At 34.8% G+C, this 22,633-nt stretch overlaps 1 protein-coding gene across 1 annotated transcript in view; it reads right to left on the reverse strand.

The window, feature by feature from the left end:
* The window catches only part of Ipo5 (importin 5), a 45,087-nt gene that overhangs the window by 14,552 nt on the left and 7,902 nt on the right, over positions 1–22,633 (reverse strand). The window contains exons 3-13 of the mRNA XM_026399466.2: positions 21,997–22,189; positions 19,279–19,381; positions 17,920–18,016; positions 17,628–17,732; positions 12,087–12,209; positions 11,876–11,996; positions 8,554–8,641; positions 6,324–6,430; positions 2,827–2,951; positions 2,646–2,735; positions 2,378–2,551 (exon numbers count right to left, since the gene is read on the reverse strand). Coding sequence (XP_026255251.1) covers positions 2,378–2,551; positions 2,646–2,735; positions 2,827–2,951; positions 6,324–6,430; positions 8,554–8,641; positions 11,876–11,996; positions 12,087–12,209; positions 17,628–17,732; positions 17,920–18,016; positions 19,279–19,381; positions 21,997–22,189 — 1,326 coding nt within the window. The remainder of the gene's footprint in view (positions 1–2,377; positions 2,552–2,645; positions 2,736–2,826; positions 2,952–6,323; positions 6,431–8,553; positions 8,642–11,875; positions 11,997–12,086; positions 12,210–17,627; positions 17,733–17,919; positions 18,017–19,278; positions 19,382–21,996; positions 22,190–22,633) is intronic.

A 22,633-nucleotide genomic window follows, 5' to 3' on the forward strand; every position in this document is an offset into this window, starting at 1 on the left:
ACAAACAAGAAAAACAACCAGCTGGTTCTAGAGTCCTAACCTTGACTCCACTTCAATTTTTTAGTATCCATATACCTTAATGCTTTATTGTTCTTATCTTTTACTCACTGATTTCCACTATACTGTTATATTTTGTCCTGACCTACTATGTTTCTATGGAGAAAATTACTTATTGGGGAATTCCTTTATTTTCTAATCAAACGCTCCTTGGAGGATCCCACTAAGGAATTCTGGTGCCCTCTCTGGCACACATTTCTCTTTCATGCTGAAGCTTAAGAAATGACACTGTTCCCTGTAGCAAAGGCCTACAACGTGCTCTAGGCCTCCTAGGCTTGCAACAATGCTTCCTGGGTATCTGTAGCAGAGCCCATGCTGTCACCTTGCAAGTTTCTAAATAATTTCTGATTCGGAAATACCTGAGACCTAGCAAAAATTTTCTTCCCTTTCCTTCACCAAAAAAAGTATACTCTCAGTAGAGCACTTCCCTTTGTATTACAAATTGTACCAAGCCTTAAAGAAGTTATCTTAACTCCCTTTCTTCTGCATTTCAGCATTTGCTATGTTTAATGTATTGGGCCCTCCGGCTACCCTCTTTTCAAACAACCCTGAACATTATCCTCCTCTTCACCTCATCTCAGCAAACTCCATCCTTCAGTCTTTAAAATACTGGACTCTTGAAGGAATGACAGGGAGACAGACTCTCCTCACACTGCAGCCCCCTCTATTCAAACTCAATTGTGAAGCTGTACTGGACCCAACTATTTGTGATTTACCAACCAAATTATCTGCCTTCAATGTGGGTCCATAGCTGAGCATATTTTTAGTCTATTGTTCACTGGACACTGAAAACTCAGGTCTATTTGAAACTCTACTTTCTTTGGATTTTAATATAATCATTTCTCATTTTCCTCTTCTTTGACAGTGCTATGCAAATGGTAGTCTGTGAACTGTTACTAATCCACCCTAAGTATAGGAATTGAGGGTATCAGAAATGATTATAACAATGTGCTGATAAGTCCACATATATTGAATCCCATAAAAAAGTCTTTTATTCTTTATTCCCTTAGAATTATTCATTTCACTTTTATAGCAAAAATCCATTTTTTTTCTACTAACAACAAATTGGGCTTTGATCCTTGTTTTTCTTATCTGTGTCTTTGCTCACACCTGATAGTATACTCCTGGCACACTGCTATACTAAAATCACTCAACTATTTCAGCATACATCCCCCCTTACTTAGACTATAGTTACGAACCAACTACTTGGATAATAAGCCTTATTTTAAAAATTCAAATTATTTACAGAAAAAAGAATTTTTTTCTATACAGTCTCAATTCTGTCACTCTGTAGAATAGTTAACACATTTTTACTTGCTTCTTATTATAGTTTGAATTTGGAATCTCCCCCAAAGGCTCATGCAGCAATATTCAGAGGCAGGGCTTTAGGAAAGTGATTGAATTATGAGAGCTCTGACCTTGTAAGTGGATTAAGGGCCCCAGTTGGATGAAGCATATCACTAGGAATACATCCTTAAAGGGTATATCATGTCTCTAGCCTGTTCCTTCATTTCCCTCTCTGCTTTCCAGCCACCATGAGGTAGGTGGGCAGTTCTATTGTGAGTCTCTGCCTCATCACAGACCCAAGCAATGGAGCCAGCTGAACAGACTGAAACTATGGCACAAAAAGACCTTTCTTCCTTTAAGTTGATTTTCAAAGATACTTTGTCACATATGAGAATTATCTATTTCCACCATTATCATCTATGCCCCCCGGACAATGATGATGGGATGACCTTGCTTTCAACCTTCCCTCTACCTTTTATTTATGTCCCCCAATGTTACCATACTCCTTACCTACTATGATTTTACCATTTGCTGAGCACAAAATAACAAAAAATGGTTCTTCAAACTTACATAGAACAAGTCAAGAAATTCTTCTGTTTTCAAGGCAACTCACAACACCAATTTTACCTAACATTCAGGCCGTGTGTTTCAGTTTCAATACTGGCCTGTTCTCTGATTGAGCCTGAATTACTCTACCGAGAATAGTTTGGCTCTAACTTTCTATGTTGATAGCCTTACTGAAATCCCTCCTTCTCCAGGTCTTATCCAATAACTAATCTAAATTAATCTATAAATCTATAAAAAGATCTTAAAGAGAATCTGCTGGTTGCAGTGGCACACACCTGTAATCTCAGCAGCTCTGGAAGCCAAGGCAGGAGGACCACAAGTTTAAAGCCAGCCTTAGTAACTTAGTGAAGCCCTAAGCAAATACTTATTGTCTCAAAATAAAAAAAGAGCGGGGGAGGCAGCTCAGTTGTTAAATGCCTCTGGGTTTAATCCCTGTACACCCCTGACACCCAATCTTACAACTCACCTCTTGAAGTTTAAGTACCATAATAGAGTGCAGATGTTTCACTAAATTATCTAAGTATGGAATAAGTAGAGACTTGGGACAGTCTTCAGTAAAGTTTATGAGAGCAGCAGCTGCATGGGCCTGCACCCGTTGGTTGCCTTGGTCTTCCATGGTCTGGAGCAAAGCTGCAATCACCTGGGAAATGAAACCAAATAAATAGGCATATAATTTTAAATGCCAATCCCTCTTCTTACAGTTTGACTGGAGTATTTGAGGACTTGTTATTTACCTTTTCATGAAATTTCTTTTGGAAACCAGGTGCAAAATCTGTAGCCATCTGTCCCACAGCATTGCAGGCAGCATATCTTACTCTTGGATGCTGGAATATATTCCCTTGTATTAGTAAGGACAACAGGGTTCCATGTGAAACTACAGTTATGATTACAAATCAAGTATTTACTGGTACTTACAGGATCTTGAAGGAAAAGCAAAACAAAATTTACTATCTCATTTAGAATTCCTTCCATTTGCTGGTGGCACCCTTCGCCAATTGCAGATAAGGCCATCAATCCTGCATGCCGGTATTTCCAGTCAGCTACCAAAAAGAAATACATCCAAATGAATATTAATTAGATACTGCAAACATCATTCTGGAAGTGGAAAGTATGCAAATAACATTCTTATTTGGAAAATAACAAAACATTTTACACATTAGAAAAATGGACAGAAAAAGTGCCAGACTGGACTATTTCATTTGTAAGACTAGTTTTGTAACACCACTTTATTCCGAAAACTTTTCCATGAATTTACTGTAAGCAATAAATACCTGGATTTGTTGTCATACGTTGTTATTTATTAAATACAGATTTATTGATTACTATGATCACATTACTTTAAATTTAAAGAATTTAAAGACTTTTTATTGAAACTTATTTGTATTCTAATAGTAACAATGGCTATTTGCTTTTAGGTTAATAGACTATTAACTAAACAATACTTATTTTACTGGCCTCTTCTATTTTAGTATAATTTTTCCTCTCATTTCTAAATATTTCTATTTATTATAAAACAGTCATAACAAGCTATGCTTCTTCCAATTTGTTGTGTAACAAAGCAAGATAAATAAAACATAGGTCATGGTCTGAGTATACGGACAGCAACAGTGGTTCTCAAACTGGGACCCCAAACTCCCGAAATTCCCCAATGTCCTTTCTGGGACTGGGGTTGGGGGTAATTCATTAGGTCAAACTGACAAAAATTTAGATAATCTATTTAAAAGTATTTACAAAAATGCAAGTCTTTTGTGCTATTTTGGTGGTGGTGGGATGGACAGTCATTCTTAATAGTAATGCTATTTCTGTTAGTATTTCTGTGATGAGCTTTTCATTTTTAAATGAATATTCACATAATATTAACAGTATGTATATTTTCAATTACTCCATATACTTTTTTTTTTTTTTTGGGAGGGTAGAGTGGGGGATGGAGATTGAACTCAGGGGCACTAAGCCACATCCTAAGCCTTATTTAGAGACAGGGTCTGAGTTTCTTAGTGCCTCACTTTTGCCAAGGATGGCTTTGAACTTAGGATTCTTCTGTGTCAGCCTCCCATGCTGCCACTGGGCCCGGCTAACTCTATATACTATTAAGTCAAGAAATCTCAAATGAGCAATAAACTCCGGAAGAGAACATGTGATAGTAATCTTTATATACTAAACATTAAAGAAGAAAGGCCAATGTACAACACTTAATGATCTAGAAAGCTATCCATATTTGATTCAGAGAATCTGAATATAATCTTATTTATTTCCAATGTATGGAATTATGGAAGTATGTTTAGCAGGAATGTGATGGCACTGGTAAGAGGATAAAAACTTTACTGTTTATTATTTAAAGCAAAAGCAACAAATCTTTTTGAAATAAAGTAGCATATGGTAAAGAAAGAATATATTTAGAGAGGGAAAAAAAATAGAATGCTGTGGCCAGGCATGATGGTGCACAACTGTAATCCCAATGGCTTAGGAGGCTGAGACAGGAGAAGCACATGAGTTCAAAGCCAGCCTCAGCAACTCAGTAAGACCCTGTCTCTAAATAAAAGATAGAAAAGGGTGATTAAGCACCTCTGGGTTAAATCCCTGGTACCAATTAAAAAAAAAAAAAAAAAAAAGACTGTTGTATAGAAAAAAATGTTATGTAAATGATTCTTCCACAGCATTAATTACTATATTATTTTCAAACTAGAAAATATGTATAATTTTTCCACTATTAAAGCATTTTTCACATATATAAAATAAATTCCAGTCTCCAGCCTGGGTGTAGGGCAATTATTATTTTCCCATTGTATAGTCAGAAAACTGAAATGCAGAAGACTTGTTAAAAGCCTTACACTTAGCAAACAACAAAGTTTTACTAAGAGTTCACAGCCAGTGTGATGGTGCATGCCCATAATCCAGTGAGCTTTTATAGACAAACTCTAACTACAAATCACAACCACAGTCACAATAAATCCACTTGAAGAACTGTGTCAATCAATAGAGAAACAGAAAACTGTTGACCTTATGCAATTTTTCACTGTCTTTGGGCTTAATTTTCTTCATCTTAAAAATGAAAAGGCTGGGGCTGGCGATACAGCTCATTTGACAGAGTGCTTGCCTTGCATGCACAAAGTCCTGGGTTCACTCCCCAGCACCACCAGAGGTGTGGGGGGGGGGGTGCGCAGAGAGAAAAGGCTAGATTTATTCTTTCTAGCAGCTCCTATAGGTCAAGCAATGTGTGTCTTTTTTTTCCCTACCTATCCCTTTGGGAAAAGATTCTCTATAAGATGGGACTTGGGTGGAGACTACTTTCCAGACCCAGAATCAGAATCACATCTTTCAAAAGAGGCAATGGTTTTTGACCATGCCTTTTTTGGGATAAGAAAAGAATCTTAAAGGATAAGAAACTAGGTGAATATCATAAGAGCAGGAGTACTCAATCATTCAAAGCTGCTATTATTACTGAATCTTACTAATTTAGGATTCCATAATCCTGAGGGTGGAGGCAGAGAATATGCTCAGCATACGGGAGAGCTAGAATTCAATTATTAGCATTAATAACTAATTAATAAAATTAATAAAAATAAGATCCTTTAGCTATGGTTTAACTCTCATTGCCTGGCTCTTGCAATCTATTCCATGTAGATAAAAATACTCATATACAGTGTCCTAGGAATGTAGCTCTCTAGGCACAACCTATAGCATCATAAAAACAAAACAAATACTCATAAAAGATAAGCCAGGATTTCTGTAGAAAAATGTTGGCATTAGCATTATTTATAATCAACAAATCTATTAATATTTGAAAGGGATTGTTGAATGCTATGTGACTATTAAAAAAATGAGGCAGACTGTTACATGGTGATATGATAAAATGTTGAACAAAAGTTTAGTTAAGTACTCTATTCATATTATATATTTACATTAAAAACATCACACACATAAATAAATGAAATCAGAAGTCTCAGAGAACTAACAACAATGGCCATTTCTGAATATGAAGTAAAGGACTTAAATTAAAATACATCATGCAGGTTAACTTTGCAATTAAAAACAACCCCACAAATTAAAATAAAACATACACTTATCTTTGGTATTGATAAAAACTACAGGTATAAGGGCTGACAACTAACACAGTATTACATGTAAATAACCTAAATATTTCTGACTACAGAGTTAACCATAATTTCCTTTAGATTTTACATACTTTTTTCTAAACACTGATGTCAATTTTGTGAAGAGAAAACTGAATAATTGTTTCAGTACTGAGAAAAATATTCTTTAGCTGGTGACTGAATGTTCCCAAAAATGACTAAATAAACATTTCATCAGAAGAATACGAGAATTAGGTTAAATATTCCACAAACGCCATTTGTTAAGAATTTAACATTTAGAAAGACATTCTACTATGGTAGCATTTGAAGCAGATAGCTTACGGTTTTGAAGCATTTGCATAATGTGTTCCTTGATCATTGGCAGAACAAGCTTTCCACCAAGTCCACAAGCCATCCGGTCTAAAGCGCTCTCGCCAGCAACTGCATTGCTAGATACACAAACAAAATAATGTAATCAAAGACACACAAAAAATGTTGCACTGTACATACTTCTATCCATGTTTTTAAACTGGGATTGAGAAAGAACTCAAGCAGTCTTTTGCATGTGATATTGAAGTTGAATATTAGAAACCCTACAGCTTAAAAAAAAAAAAAAAAGAGGAGGGGACAAGCATAAATAAAAACTTTGATCATGCTCTACCATGATACTTTTTAATAAAAGTCTTCTGTCTTGCTGGGTACATAGCACACCTGTTTGGCAGGCAGAGGCAGTTCAAAGTCAGCCTCAACAATTATGAAGGCTCTAAGCAACTGGGTGAGACCCTGTCTCAAAAAAAAATAAAAAATAAAAAGGGCTAGAGATGTGGCTCAGTGGTTAAGTGTCCCTGGGTTCAATCCCTAGTTACTGCCCACCCCCCCCCAATCCTGTCTGAATCTTTTTCAGAATTCAGAGATAAAAGTGGGAGGTTGATGAACCTTGTGTATCTCCCTTCCTAAAGATATCCTTCAAACACAGGATTATCCACCTCTCAATATTAACTAATTACTCATCTTTAAAGGAATACAAAGTGCACTGCCAAAACTACACACAGGTGCAACTGTTTTCACTGAAAAGATCAAGGCACAGAAGCATTTGTACATTTATTCTGCTCACAGCTGCCAAGACTAATAGTATTTTGTCATATGCATAATCTTTAATTGTTCTGTGAAGTTTACAAAACTACAAAGATAAAATTATATATAATAAAAGTTTTTATTATATAAAATAATCTTTGCAATAGGACTTTGGACCTAAAATTTTTTATTTTGAAAATATATTTATGATCTGCCTATTCACAGATAAGAAAATCTTATCCATTAAATCCAGAAAAACGTTTTGTAAGCTTAATGTAAATTTAAATATCATTTATAAGGCAAATTAGAGGACAGGTAGCAGCATGTTATGGTAATAGAACCAGAGAAGGAAAATATTTAACCTGTCTTCCCTTTAGCCTAATGAAGGTTTACTTTCATACACTTCAAAACAGTACTGAAGCCAGAAATTAGTCTTGAGTTCAACAATGCGATTAAGCCTCAAAACATGCAGCATGCATATTGTTGTATCGTGTGCATGTATGAATATGTAACAGCAAGTTCCATTAGTATGTACAACTACAATGCACCAATAAAAAGTGGGAAATATGCAGCAAATATTCTGCAAGCCAAATATTTTTAAAAATTTTTATCTTGGTTAACTTAGCATCTTATCATGTACCAGTCTTTTGGGAAAACAATTCAAGTTCTTTATAAGAAAGGTAGTAGAATGATGCATTAGGAAGAACAAGAAGAAAACTAATATTAAACTTCAGCTTGCTAACTGGCTATGTAACCCTGGACAAATAACTCATCTTCACTCTTTGATTTCTGCCATCTATAATATATGTTAGGGACTACTGAAAAAGATCAAGTGGTAGGCAATTCAGGAGGGTTAGGAAGGAAGATCACGAGCGTTTAAGATCAGCCTCAGGGATTAAGCAAGACCTGTCTCAAAAAATAAAAAGGGATGGGGATGTAGCTCAGTGGGGTAAAGGTTTCTAGGGTTCAACCCCCAGTAAGTGCTCCCTCCAAAAAAAGAAATTAAAACAACAGAATTTGAAGTGCTTTTTCATATGTCAGGTATCATCATCAGTAATGCACAGCAAATACAGATTTTGTTTCACTTTTCCATAGGAATTTAGATTCATGGGACCTACCTAAGCGAAAACATGCCAGTACCACACAGTATTACTGTCACTCGGTGTACATGTGGTACATTTTGCGTTTCTAGTTTTTTCAAAAAAGATAACTCTCTTTGTTATAGGTAGCTTTCCTGATTATTTATAGAATACAGCTTTATGTACTATTTACAATTAAAATAAACCATGTCTTAAGAACTTTCATTAAACATTAATTTCAAATTACATTAAGAAAAATAAATAAAATACAATTTGGAAAATGTTATTCAGAAATGCATACAACAGAAAGGCAAAGTGTCCCATATTCCAAATTTAGAAGTTTAACAGCATCCAGTGGTAGCCCCAAAGCTCTCACTACCACCCTAGACCCAGCTCCACCCAGTAATCGATGTGATTACCTATCAAAATCATCATCTTCTAGTTCATCAGCATTTGCCCAGTCCTCATCTTCTTCGAGATCAACCATCATTGCTAACATCTGAGGAACTAAAGTGAAGAATTATTTCATTCCTGAAGACTGTGGCTTTTATTACTTTGTCAATATCACCATTTATAAATAAGAATTTTAACTTAAGTTTTACTTTGCCTTTAAGAAGAGTAAGATAAAACAAATATAATAGGCCCTCTGCATCCACAGGTTCTTCATCAGTGGGTTTTAACCAAACTCTGATAAAAAATATTCAGGGCTGATGGGGGGGGACTGCCTGTACTAAAATTTGTACCACTTGTCATATTCCTTGAACAATACATTTTAACAATAATTTACATAACATTTTTATTACATTAGGTATAAGTAATCTAAAAAAGGCTAAAAGTGAAAGGATACGAGGTTACATGTAGTTATTATGCCATTTTATAAGAGATTTCAGTATTATGAAATTTGGTATCTAAAAGTATCCCCAGATACTGAGACAACTATATTTGTCTGTTCCCCAAAAAGTTGACTTCTTGTGATAATTGCTTGGGATCTTATTTTTTTCCTTTAAAGTAACAAAAACGACATTTAAAATTTTTTTTTTAAAGTCAAGATTAACCAATTATGTCCCATCATCCTATATAAAGAACACCTAATAGAAACCTATGAAAAATTTTTAAGAAATCTTTTAAAAATATTGCTCCATTTAAGTTTTTATAGGCATTCTATAGATTAAATGGGACATAATGGATTAGGGAAAACAGTCAAATTTCCTCTGAACTTCCTACTGCAGTCTCTCATATCCCATAACAAAATGAATGTTTCATTCCTAATTTTTATACTTGAATCTATACATAAAATTATAGTACTCTTCTATTTTTAAAAATATGATAAATGGCTTCATGTTTGAACTTTTTGGAAATCAGTTTTTCAACAATCATGGATTTCACAGAATTCTATTATACCAACAAACTACCTATTGTCCTGCTGAACATTTTGTTTCCAGTTTTCCTCCCACTTGGAAAATTTAATTTGATGAGATTATTACGTATATCTCCTCCTTGACAAGTTATGAATCTAAATACGAAGTTGTTACAAATATCTTCAATAGTACAAAAATCAAACTGCTTTCCACAGTACTTGCATAAACTTCCACTGTTATCAGATGAAGAGAGGGCCTGTCTTATTTCACAAAAATGTGTGAAGTGCCCTGGAGCTAGAGAGTAAGAGCCCTGTTGGCTCCACACCTTTCAACACTTGACAAGTTATACTCCACAACTACACTTGTTCAATTGGGGCTCAACAGTGCTCATTAACTATGTCAGAGTTATCTTTTGTGAATTTCCTCTTCTTAGCCTTTATCTATTTTCAATATACCAAAATTTTGTTGACTGTGCACACTGTAATTATTTTCTCCCAGTTTGTGGGTTTTTATTTTCATGTAGCATGTATTGACCTAATCCAAAAAATCTGTTTGGTATCTATGGATTGTGACTCAGTCTTAAAAAAAAAAAAAATAGTTCTTCATTATTAAACTTTACTTGTGAAATGTACCAGTAATATTGAGGCCTTTCATCCACCCCAAATTATTACGTTATCTGGAATTGGGATATTTTTTCCTACTAAAAATAACTACTTAACCCAACCATATTTGGTGAATTTCCTTTTAATTCAACTTTGTTTCCATGTGCATGATTTGCTTCTACTCTCTCTACTCTATTCATTTCCACTGTCTGTACCAGTACTATCAATGAATTCTAAATTCTTAAGTCTTGATAAGGCAAGAGCTCAAATACTTTCATCAAAATCAGCTTTGCTTATGAACTGAAATGCATTCTGCTGTCATGCATGACAACGTGAGAACAAATTAATTAATTAAAAAATCAACTTTGCTGCTCTGGGAGCTATATTCTTTCACAAAAATCTTAAGGTCAACTTTATTAGGATTTTGACTAAAATAATATTGGATTTATAGGGTGACTGAGGAAAACTGATGTTTAGTTCTATTAGTCTTTTAATGTCACTTGATTTTTTTTCCCACAAAGGTCTTATACTTTTTAATTTATTCTTGGGTATTAGCAAGTCATGCCTACACTACGTGATCTTTCTTAGTAAATTTTCTAAGTGATTCTTATTAGTTCATATGCACACTATTATTTTTGATTTTGTTGTTTTCTTGAGGTCCTGAGAATTGAACCTAGGAATTGAAACTAGGGCCTTGTCCATTCCAGGCAAGCACCCTAACCACAGAACCCCAGCTCAACTTTAAAATAATTAGTTCTAACAATTTTTTTTTATTTTATCTTTTTGTAGACAAGCACACAGCCTACAAAGAAACAATATTTATCTTTTTTTGCCAATACTTATAATTTTTTTTTGTAGTTGTAGATGGACAGAATGCCTTTATTTATTTTTATGTGGTGCTAAAGATCAAACCCAGTACCTCACACATGCTAGGCAAGCACTCTGCCACTGAGCTACACCCTAGCCCTACTTGCGTTATCTTGACAATGTCTGGAACTGTCAGCATAACAGAAACAGTGATAGTGGGAATACTTTTCTGTTCCTATCTTTAATGGGAAAGTTTCTAAAATTCTAATCGCTACTTCTTTGTAAAATAAAAGGTAGGTGCCACTACAAAAACCAAAAAAACCAAAACAAAACCAAAAAACAACCTTGGTGATGTATTTTCTAAGCTAATGGTTCAGATACCAATTAGCACAGAAATAGCTAGGTCAGAAACCATCAGTTCAGTTTGTAAATCTGTATCCTAGACACAATAAACCTAGTATTTCCACAGTACAACAGTCATGTAAATTTCTCCACCAAAGAGTATAAACAAAGCAACATAATAAAGAGAGCTCTGATCAGTGTTAAGAATCTTATCTTCACTTTAAATACCACAATTAAGTTATCTCAGTTTTCAGCTTTCTATTAGATGTCTAGATATTCTCTGATTACTTTTAATTCTATTGACTTTGTTCAATATTTTAACATATAAATGGTAGTCTATCACACTGTTCACTATAGCAATTTTACTTAGCAGGCTTTCTATGGGTCTGCAGTCACTAAAAAAATAGCCGTAACAGTGGGTCCATGCATACACATATAAAGATCTATTTCCCTAGGTTCATCTGATTTTTAAAAGACATCCATTATATTCTCAAATAAATCTGAGAAATCACATAATCCTTAGTACATTACTTAGTACATTACTTAGTACATTACTAAGAAATCACATAATCCTTAGTACATTACTAATTTCTCCACATTACACACAAACTGTTAGAAGACCTCTGACTTACTTGTCTGAGCAACAATATTAGTATGTTTTCTTAACATAGCAGCTGCAGTCTCTGAGAGTGTCACGATCACTTCAAGGGCAAGCTGGCGCTGCATGTTGTTGAGGCTTGTGTCTCCACACAACTACAGAGAAGACGCATTGGTATACATTTAATAGTTTAGGTTGTTACTTGAAAATAATAAGCACAATATTTACTGAACTGTTTAATTTACCTTTAGACTTAGTTGTAGAGTTGCTTCCAAGTGAGGACGCAAATACTTTGGAACAGTATCTGCAATCTCAACAAGAGACTTTAAGACTGAATCATCATTCTGGTAGCATGAATCATTTACAGCCTAGAAAAGATAAAACAGAAAAAAGTCTCTGTTCAAGACTCATTTTATGCCTACTTAACCAAAACATCCCCCCAAAGGCAGCCAATAGCAGAATAATATTACTAAACCTTTTCCCTGACCAAATAATTTAACAGTCTATATTAGGCAAATGTTCTACACATACACACCCTTGTTTTGAGGACTGTTAACTAGAAACAAAAAACATTTAAATCTGAGCCAGAGGAAATACAAATCAAAGCTGCAATAAAATACCATATCAACCCATATAGACTGGCTATTATCAAAGTGAAAAAATAATAAATCTGGTGAGGATGTGGAAAAAGGGGAACTGTAAGTTAGTATAGCCATTTATGGGAAACTGTATAGAGGTTCTTCAAAAACTAGAAATAGAACTACTTTATAATCCAGCATTCCAATTATCCTGTGTATATACACAAAGGAATTAAAATCAGTATGTTGAAGACACATCTGCACTTGTGAATCAAAACATCATTTGTAATAGCAAAGAATCAACCTAGGTGTCCACTGACAGATGAATGGATAAACAAAATGTGTTATATATACACAGTGAAACATTATTCAGTCATAAAAAAGAATTTCTATCATCTGCAATAACACTGATGAAAAATATTATGTTAAATTAAAATAGGTGAACAAGACAAACACTACATATTCTCACTTATATGTGGGAGTTAAAAAAAAAGTTGATCTTCCTTGTGTACCAGGCCCAAGGCCCAGAGTTTTATCCCAGCACCAGCAAAAAAAAAAAAAAAAAAAAAAAAAAAAAAAAAAGTCAAAGTAGAGAATAGTGGTTACCAGAAATGTGTGGGGGGAAGGGATGAAGACAGAGTGGTTAATGTGTATAGGGGTATAGATGGAGTGGAGGAATAATTTCTAATTTTGTATAGCACAGTAGAATAACTACAGTAGATAACATTCAATGACATATTTTATTTCAAAATAGCTAGAGTATTTTGAATGTTCTTAGTGCAAAGAAATAATCAATATCTAAGATGCCAGATACACCAATTATCCTGATTTGATCATTACACACTGTATACAGGTACTGAAATATGACTGTATCCTATAAATATGTGCAATTACAATATGTCAACTAAAAATAAATATGTATTAAGATAACCCAAGTCAAATTAAAACCAATAAAACTATAATAACTACAACAAAGACTGAAGGCTGTTAGGGAATTTTTTTAAAATAACCAAATATCTCTTTATTCTGTCTTTTCTATATTCATGTCCCAGTTTTTTTCATACATACAGTAAATTCTAGATCCTATGATATGTATTGAAGTGTTCAACATTACCCATTTTATTTTTCATTGATACTGAGTTTGGTCTCTGTGGTACTTGGGCATTTTTTTTTTAAGAGAGTGGGGGTGGGGGGAGAGAGAGAGAGAGAAAATTTTTTTAATATTTATTTTTTAGTTATCGGCGGACACAACACCTTTGTTTTGTATGTGGTGCTATCGAACCCGGGCCGCACGCATGCCAGACGAGCGTGCTACTGCTTGAGCCACATCCCCAGCCCCCATTTTTTTTTTAATCTAACGTTATTCCAAAAGAATAAAAATTTCTGGAATTAGGTATAAAAAGAGTAACACGACTTTAGGTGATAAAGTACCAAATGATAACATATATATATATTTTTTTTTTTTTGAGAGAGAGAGAATTTTTTTTTAATATTTATTTTTTTAATTTTCGGCAGACACAACATCTTTGTTTGTATGTGGTGCTGAGGATCGAACCCGGGCCACACGCATGCCAGGCGAGCGCGCTACCGCTTGAGCCACATCCCCAGCCCGATAACATATTACACTAAAGTTTTATAATAGACTTAAAATATCTTTTCAGTATGACAACCTGGGGAGAAAAGTCAATAAATTCTATTAGTATCTTTTTATCACACGAAAATCATCTGATGCCTTACATCCTAATGTAGTGGTTCTAAACAGAGCTAATGATGAGAAAAGGCCAGGGATACTTGATATCCTATGACACAAAAGCTTAGAGGGATTCATACAATCTTCATCATGCAACTCACATGATCACAAATGTCAAATATTTATAAAAATGATAAACTATGATCTGAACCTAGAAATTCTTAGAGTCACAGATCATTTTTTGCCTGGTTTTAATGTACAGTTGACTATTTGTACACTGAACCAAACAAGGATCAAATATACATGGAAAAAATTTGCATTTGTACTGAACTTGTATAACTTTTTCCTTGTTATTATTTTCTAAATCAATAGAGCCTAACACCTATGTATAAGCTTTTATCCCTTATTAGGTATTCTAAGTAACAAAGAGAACTTGAAGTATATAAGAGGATATGCGTAGGTACATACAAATACTATGTGATTTTAGATAAGGGACTTGGGCATTTAGATTTTGGTATTGGCAAAGGGGCTGGAACCAATAACCTGAGGATACAGAGGGATGACTATATAGTGACACTTCTCCCCAATCTAACTACTGTATAAACTGTGGCACTGCAGAATGGATACTTTGTTTCAGAAATCTAGAATTTCATTACTTCACATAATCAATAGTAAGAGTAGGGTTTGTTTTTCTTTGCCTCCCGTTATTCTATTTTTCTTTTATTATTTAAAGGTTCATCTGTTTTTACAGTGTTGGGGGTAGATGAACTCAAGGGCACTGGATGACCCAACAACATCCATAGACATTGTTGGTTTTTTGGGTTTTGTTTTGGAAAAGGGGTCTCTTGCTGGGTTACCCAGGCTTGCCTTGAACTTGGGATCCTGTGGCTTCGGCTTCTGAAGAATGGGCTGTCAAGTGTACAGATGTGTGCTGCTCTGCTCAGCTGACACAATACTTTAAAATGTGCTTCTTTGCCTAATAACAATATTGATTGTTATGTAATTTTTTCTTATTTTTTTTTCTGTTTTCTTTTTGGGTGCTGGAGATTGAAACCAGCCCTTTTTATTTTATTTTTATTCTATTACCACTACTACTAGTACTCTACTTACTACTACTGCTGCTACTATGACACAGTGCCTTGATCAGTTAACAAGGATCTCACTAAATTGCTGAAGCTGGCTTTGAACTTGGGATGCTTCTGCTCACCTCAGCCTCCCAAGACAGGCAGGGGCCACCATGCCTGACCTCTAGCTTACTTTCATGGTATTCAGAGAAGACAGGTGGTGTGATTTCATCCTTTAGACTTTGTTGAGATTTGGTTTATGTTCCCTTTTATGGTCAACTTTGGTAAACATTTCATATTCACTTCAAAAGAATGCATACTGTGTAGTTGTGGCATTGCAGTGTTCAGAACATGCCCATTAGGTGAAGGTTGTTCATGATGTAGCTCCAGTGTCCTTTGTTTCTATTTATTGCCTATTTCATAAGCTGCTAAGGAATGAGTGTTCTCATCTCCTTGCCATAATTGATTTGTCCATCTTTCATTTTAATTCTGTCTGGTTTTCATGTATTTTGAGTTTACTTAACTAGTTGAACACTAGCTTGTTTATGCTTTCTGAAAGATTTAACTGTTATTATTGTGTATGTCCCTCCTACACCTGGCAGTGTATGCCTTGTGTATACCTTGAAGTCAGACTGAAAATAAATAAATGACTGGGTACAGCGGCATATGCCTGTCATCCCAGTGGCTCTCGGGAGGCTGAGGCAGGAGGATCGAAAAGCCAGCATCAGTTTTGTGAGACACAAGCAACTCAGTTAGACCCTGTCTCTAAATAAAATTCAAAATAGGGCTGGGGGATGTGGCTCAGTGGGTGAGTGCCCCTGAGTTCAATCCCTGGCTACCCCCCTCCCCCAATAAGTAAATAAATACCTTTATTTTGTTTATTTAGGTTTTTTTGTTTGTTGTTTTTTATGTGGTGCTGGGATTGAACCCAGTCTCTCATGCATACTAGGTAAGTGCTCTACCACTGAACCACAACACCAGACTAAGAACACCATTAAGTGCTCTTGCTCAGGTCTCATTGATTATCCCCCTCAGTTTGGTCTCTCTTTATGTGTCTGGGAGATAGCTTCAGAGAAGTCTTCATGACTCCATGGGGACAATTTTCATTTTCTGCTCAGAGTGTGTCTGTTTCCCTCTTCCCATGTCCATCTGACTGCTTCCTTCTCTCTCTCTCCCTTTCTCCTCCCTCCCTTCCCTGTTTTTCTCACTTGTAATCCTAGAATGTAATCCCAGGATGACTACAGGGGTCTTCAACAGGCTGCTCCAAATGCAGCCTCAGTCTTTAAGGGGAGGACAGAGATTGGGTGTATTTAGGGCTGACAAACATTGGCTGCACTGCTAGTTTTTACATGAACACTGCCTACTATGTGCAGACAGATAAAAATGAAGATAGAGATGGCAAGCTTTCTCCAGCTTAAGTTGACCCAGAGCATGTGGTGTTTTATGTTTTAGTCTAGGTCAAGAGAGCCTGTGCTTTTTTAGCCAAGGCAGCCTCTCTTGGAGCCCTGTTATAGCTTCTATTACCAATTGTCTAAATGTACAATTTCGGTCTGTTACCACATATAAAATGACTTGTGGTTTAAGAAAATGCTTATTTCTTAGAAATAAATAACAAACAACAGCAAAAAGAAAAAGAAAAAAGAAAATAGTAAGAGTAGGGGCTGGGGTTGTAGCTCAGTAGTAAAGTGCTTGCCTAGCATATGAGGCATTGGGTTCAATCCTCAGCATATTAAAAAAAATAACGAAATAAAATAAAGGTATTGTGTCCATTAAGAAATATATATATATATATATATATAAAAATAAATAAAATAGAGCAGTATTGCATGGTATTTGACTTACCAATGATACCTCCCCTGTTTAGCTACTGCATTTGTATATATCACTTAGAAATCACTTACTCCACTTTGAATTTTAGTAATGTTTCAGCATTTTATATCTGGAAAAGTACACCATTTTATTATACATTACTTTTTATTTCCTTGTATTTAATTTTAGCCATATATTGGTATTTAAAAATATACATGAGTTTTACTTCTTATGTATTTCATTTTAGAATAAAATATGGGAAGTAGCAAAAATCTGTCAAAACAACAGTTTGGAGTTTTGAAAAGTTAAGAATCACTACTCTACCTTATCCAACATTATTTTGCTGATTTAGGCAGGAAGGTATCCTTAAAACATTAACTTGTCCTTGAGTACTAATAATGTAGTTTTAATAACAAACTACTTAATTTACAATGTACTCTTATAGGGACCAGTGTTACGATCCTGTAGTTTGATTTGTGATACTACCACTTACTACACTGTAAGACTTGTATGAACATATAATAGGCAATGAATATTTACTTAATAAATGAACAAATATACCTCAAAACCCTAAAGAAAACTTGAAACTAATGAATGTCAATATGGAATGTAATTATTATTTATTCTACACTATTTGTTTTTTACCTGTAAGAATCCGGGTAACAAATCTGCAAAATGTTTGAACAGAGCAACATTATGCTCATTTGCAAGTATGAATGCAGCAGTAGCTCTAGCAGATAATGTCCTGATCTAAAATGAAGAGAGTAAAAGAGGACAAACATGAGAAACTTTTTTGATACATTCAAGGTCAAGTTTTTTTCTTTTTAAACTCAGGATGAAATTATTTTCAGTAAAACTAGCACTTACAATCTTCTACTACATAATTTCACAAGTTGGATTAACTTAGATGTTAAGTAATGGAATTGAAATCATTTACCGATGGATGTTCCTGATCTTGCATACACTGAACTAACATCCGTTTGATGACGTCTAAATAGTGCTGCTGCTGGTTCCCAAAAATTCCAGGGAAGTTCCTGAGAAATGATCCAAAAATACTCTTTAAAATTACATTTTATCCTTGTAAAGTGTGAGTAAGAATCTCTAATGAACTGTTCACCTGGCTCAAAACATGCATTAATGTTTAGGCCAAATATATACATGTGCTCTAAGGAATTCTCTTTCTGGGTTGAGTGAATAGAAGCAAACACAGCAAAAGCTTGAACTGGGCATACAGATTACTCAGCAGCCTATTTCCAGCCCATGCTTTATCTTTACCACTATGTCGCAGCTGGAAACTGACCTGAAGCATAGGATGGGACAAGAGCAAAAGGTTTCAGATGGTAACTATAGTAATCATGCTTTCTGACCATTTGTTCCTAGTCTTAGTGACCAGGGAATTCAAGATCTATTTTACTTTTAAATGTAGTAAACAAGTCAATTGAATGCTTTTCATTCTTTCTATAATCTGACTTACTTAAATAAGCAAAATATTGTGATATTTTAACAAACTTCTCTAAATAATATACAAAATAATATACACTTGACAACTGAAGTAGAAAATGATGACTAAAAGCTATACATGTAATGGCTCACCTGAAAGTTACAAATCTAACATATACTAATCATTTTGGTGGGGGCAGTACCGTGGATTGAGCCACATCCAGTCTTACTTTGTATATTATTTAGAGACTGGGTCTCACCGAGTTGCTTAGTGCCCTGCTTTTGCTAAGGCTGGCTTTGAACTTGGGATCCTCCTGCCTCAAACCCCTGATGTGTTGGGATTACAGGCATGCACCACTGTATCTGGCACTAATCATACTTTAAACAGCAGAAAATTATGGGAACACTGTAGGACAAAAAATAATCACCTAATTCTAAACTTAAACCACATGTTCACACACACAGAAGTTTGTTAAAATATCACAGAAGACCCAGAAAACACACTGGGAATTCACTAGCACTCTCATTTTCTTTTTCAAGATACCAATATTAAAGTGGTTTTATAAAAGCTACAATTGGTAGTGTATTAACCTCCAAATAAAGGGAAAAAAGCCATTCAAGAAAAATTCTGGGATCCTAAGACAAAAAGAAAACTGCAGAGTGAATGAAAAGCTTCATTCCCAACCTCCAATGTTGCTTTTAATTCAAATACAAAGCTTATATGAAGACCTAATTTTTATTCTAAGTCCTCAAACCAAAATTAGGCTAAAACAATCAATTAAAATGTGTTTTGGACTTTCATGACATTAAGCTAAAAATTACAATAACAGAAATAAAACAAGATCAATGGATATACCAGAATATGTGAAGGGCAGCTTCCCGCAGTCCCATATTTTGAGAGCTTACTGAATCGAAAAGGAACTTCAAACCTTCAGGCCACTGGTTGTTGCCATCCTCATCTAAAAGGGAAAAAAAAATCCATTTTGAAGCCAAACTTCAAAATATTAATGATGAATCCCTTTATTTCATAAGCCGCATTCAAAATATGTAATAGTATGTCACTTGTTCTGTATTTTTAAAAATGCCAATAAAATTGAGTTCTTTAACCATAACAATGGTCAAAGATTAATTTAATATTAAAGGTATTTTTTTGTATAAAATATTAGGTTTATAATTTCTGTATATGGGTTACAAAAGCACAGAGTAACATTTTATATTTATTTATTCATTTTTGGTATCAGGGATTGAACAACCAGGGACACTGAGTTACATCCCTGGCCCTTTTTATTTTGAGATGGGGGTCTCACTAAGTTGAGAATCCCAGGACTGAGAGAGGGTGTTCATACTTAATGTAGTTTTAAAGTGCTATAGGATAGTATCGATGTTTACTTTTTAACAAGAGTTAAAAATCTAAATTTTTGTGATACTTTGTAATAAAAATGAGTAGAACCACAAAAGCTATTGTGCCACTTATGAGACTCATTAGTTATATTGTCACAAAAACCTTAAGGGTTTACTAGGAGATTCAAGTCAGCCCAAACAATATAACAAGACCCCATTTCTTAAAATAATAATAATAAAAAAAGTGGAGGGGGGGGCGTCCTTGGTACATACCCATAATCCCAGTGACTCAAGACACTAAGGTAACAGGATCACAAGTTTAAAGCCAGTCCAGGCAACTTAGTGAGACCCTTTTTCAAAATGAAAATAAAATAGGCTAGGGCTACAGTATCAGTTGTAGAGTGGAGTGCCCTTGTGTTCAATCCTCAGTAATACCCCCCTCCCAAAAGCTGATTGTCAGTGTGATACTTGATCAGACAGTAAAATAAAAATTCCCCATTCCCAGACCCTCAGGCATGTTAGGCAAGCCTTCTTTTACCACTGAGTTATTTCCTTAGCCTTAATAAAATACCCTTTTAATTGCCCCTTCAGCATAAAACATAAAAGATTATACCTTAAAGTGGATAAAGATGTTTGCTTTTAAAAAAATTATTTGAAAATGTTTCCATTATTAAATAATTTTGAACAAGAAATGTCACCTATAAACCTGTGCACCACACATTTAAAACCTGAAAAATGAATTATCTACTCTATTTAAAAATATTCCAAATTAAAGTTCAGTGGATTTTGAATTTATTTACTTGAAAAATAAAAATCTGAGCCAGCAGCAGTGGCACATTCCTGTAATTCTAGTAACTTGGGAGACAGACAGGAGGATCACAAATTTGAGGTCAGCCTTAGTAACTTAGATCCTATCTCAAATTAGCAACAGGTTGGGGATGTAGCTTGGTGGTAAAGTACTCCTGGGTTTAATCCCCAGGACATCCCCCACAAAAATCCAAAACATATTTCCTGCTGGTTTCTAAAAATTTGTAGATATCAGAAAAAATGATAATCTGCTAGTTGTTTGACAAAATTAAAAAATTAGTGTCATAATGTACACAAAGCACAATCAACAATGTTATATTTTTTTGGGGGGGCGGTGGTTTCTAGGGATTGATTTCAGGGGCACTCAACCACTGAGCCACATCCCCAGCCTTATTTTGCATTTTATTTACAGACAGGGTCTCATTGGACTGCTTAGAGTAGTTACTGAGGATGTCTTTGAACTTTGGATCTTCCTGCCTCAACTTCCTGAGCCGCTGGGATTACGGGCGTACGCCACCATGCCTGGCTAATATTCTCCTATGTAACCCCTATTTCATGAGGTAACCCTCTTAATTATTAAAATGCCATGTAGATGAATTCTGCTTGCAATCACAACTATGAATCCCTATTCAAAATTAATGTATGCAGCCGGGTGCAGTGGCACATGCATATGATCCCAGCAGCTTGGGAGGCTAAGGCAGGAGGATTGCGAGTTCAAAGCTAGTCTCCACAACAGCGAAGCAGTAAGCAACAGTGAGACCTTGTCTCTAAGAAAAATACAAAATATGGTTGGGGATGTGGCTTAGTGGTCGAGTGTCCCTAAGTTCAATTCCCAATACAAAAAAAAAAAAAAAAAGTATGGGTTGAGGGTGTAGCTTAGTGACAGAGCATGTACTTAGAATGCACACATAATATAGTAGTACATATGTATATGATTTATCACTATACTTATATAGTTGCAAAAGCCCCTGGAGTTCATGGATTTCAACTTCAATTGGCAAGTTTTAAAAAATTAATTATTTTCTTTAATAATTCTGGTGATTGAACTTAGGGCCTTGTATATGCTAGGGCAAGTTCTCTATCACTGAGCTACATCCCCAGTTAGCCTGTGCTTCCAAAACTTCACAGATTAAACAGGAAAATATAATTGGCAACTTTCAAGCAAATTACAAAACTATATTTCCATATGGATGTTTTAAATACCAATAGGTAAGTATTATGACTAGATTTTATAAGTACCTATAATTTTTGGCTGTAATTGAATACCTATAATCATATTCATTTTGAATAGAATAAACCATACTTGTACTGAGAATCTTCTTCCCCAAGATTCCAATAGAGAAAAAAAAAAAAAAGAAAAAAAAAAAGGAGGGGGTAATATTCCCTTTTCTCTGTAACATAATTAGACATGTACTTGCATACACACCTATTAAATTCCTGGCCAATTCTGCAGCAATGTCACAAATTTTTTTCCTCATGCTAGACTGTGTTTCCATCTGAATAATCATCAGTAGTTCACTCTTGATGGCAGTCTGAACATCTGATGGAAGAGTTGGATAGACTTCATCAAATGCAGAGGACAAAAGACGTCTTAGGAGAACAGCAGCCATTTGTCTAGCCTTTAAATAGATAACAGTGTTATAACTTCATGTCTTACTAGAGAAAATATTTTCAACAGATTCACTCTACCATTGATGTATTTCACTATCCTATTTTTATAATCTATTCACAAAGCATCTTTATTTTTTAAAAAGTAAAACATATAATAAAACTCTTTCAAATCACATTAGTAAGTATAGAAAATGCCATACCACAAGCCATTTTACTTACAAGTGAGAGAAACTCCTAAGCACATTAGAATTCAGTAGGAACAGTTTTGCTGTGATAAACTCTATAATTCATATTTTTAATACATTACTTAGGGGAAATACCTTAAACTGTAAACCCTAACTCTTTCCTAACTCTTTATCTGGTTCTCATTCTAGAACAAAAGTATTTTTCCTACCTTAGCTTTAGGCTTTCAGACTATCTTGTTATATAACCACTCTTTTTCATTAGGGTTT

This window comes from Urocitellus parryii, chromosome 2, assembly GCF_045843805.1.
Source record: "Urocitellus parryii isolate mUroPar1 chromosome 2, mUroPar1.hap1, whole genome shotgun sequence".
In the NCBI taxonomy this organism is placed as follows: Eukaryota; Metazoa; Chordata; class Mammalia; order Rodentia; family Sciuridae; genus Urocitellus; species Urocitellus parryii.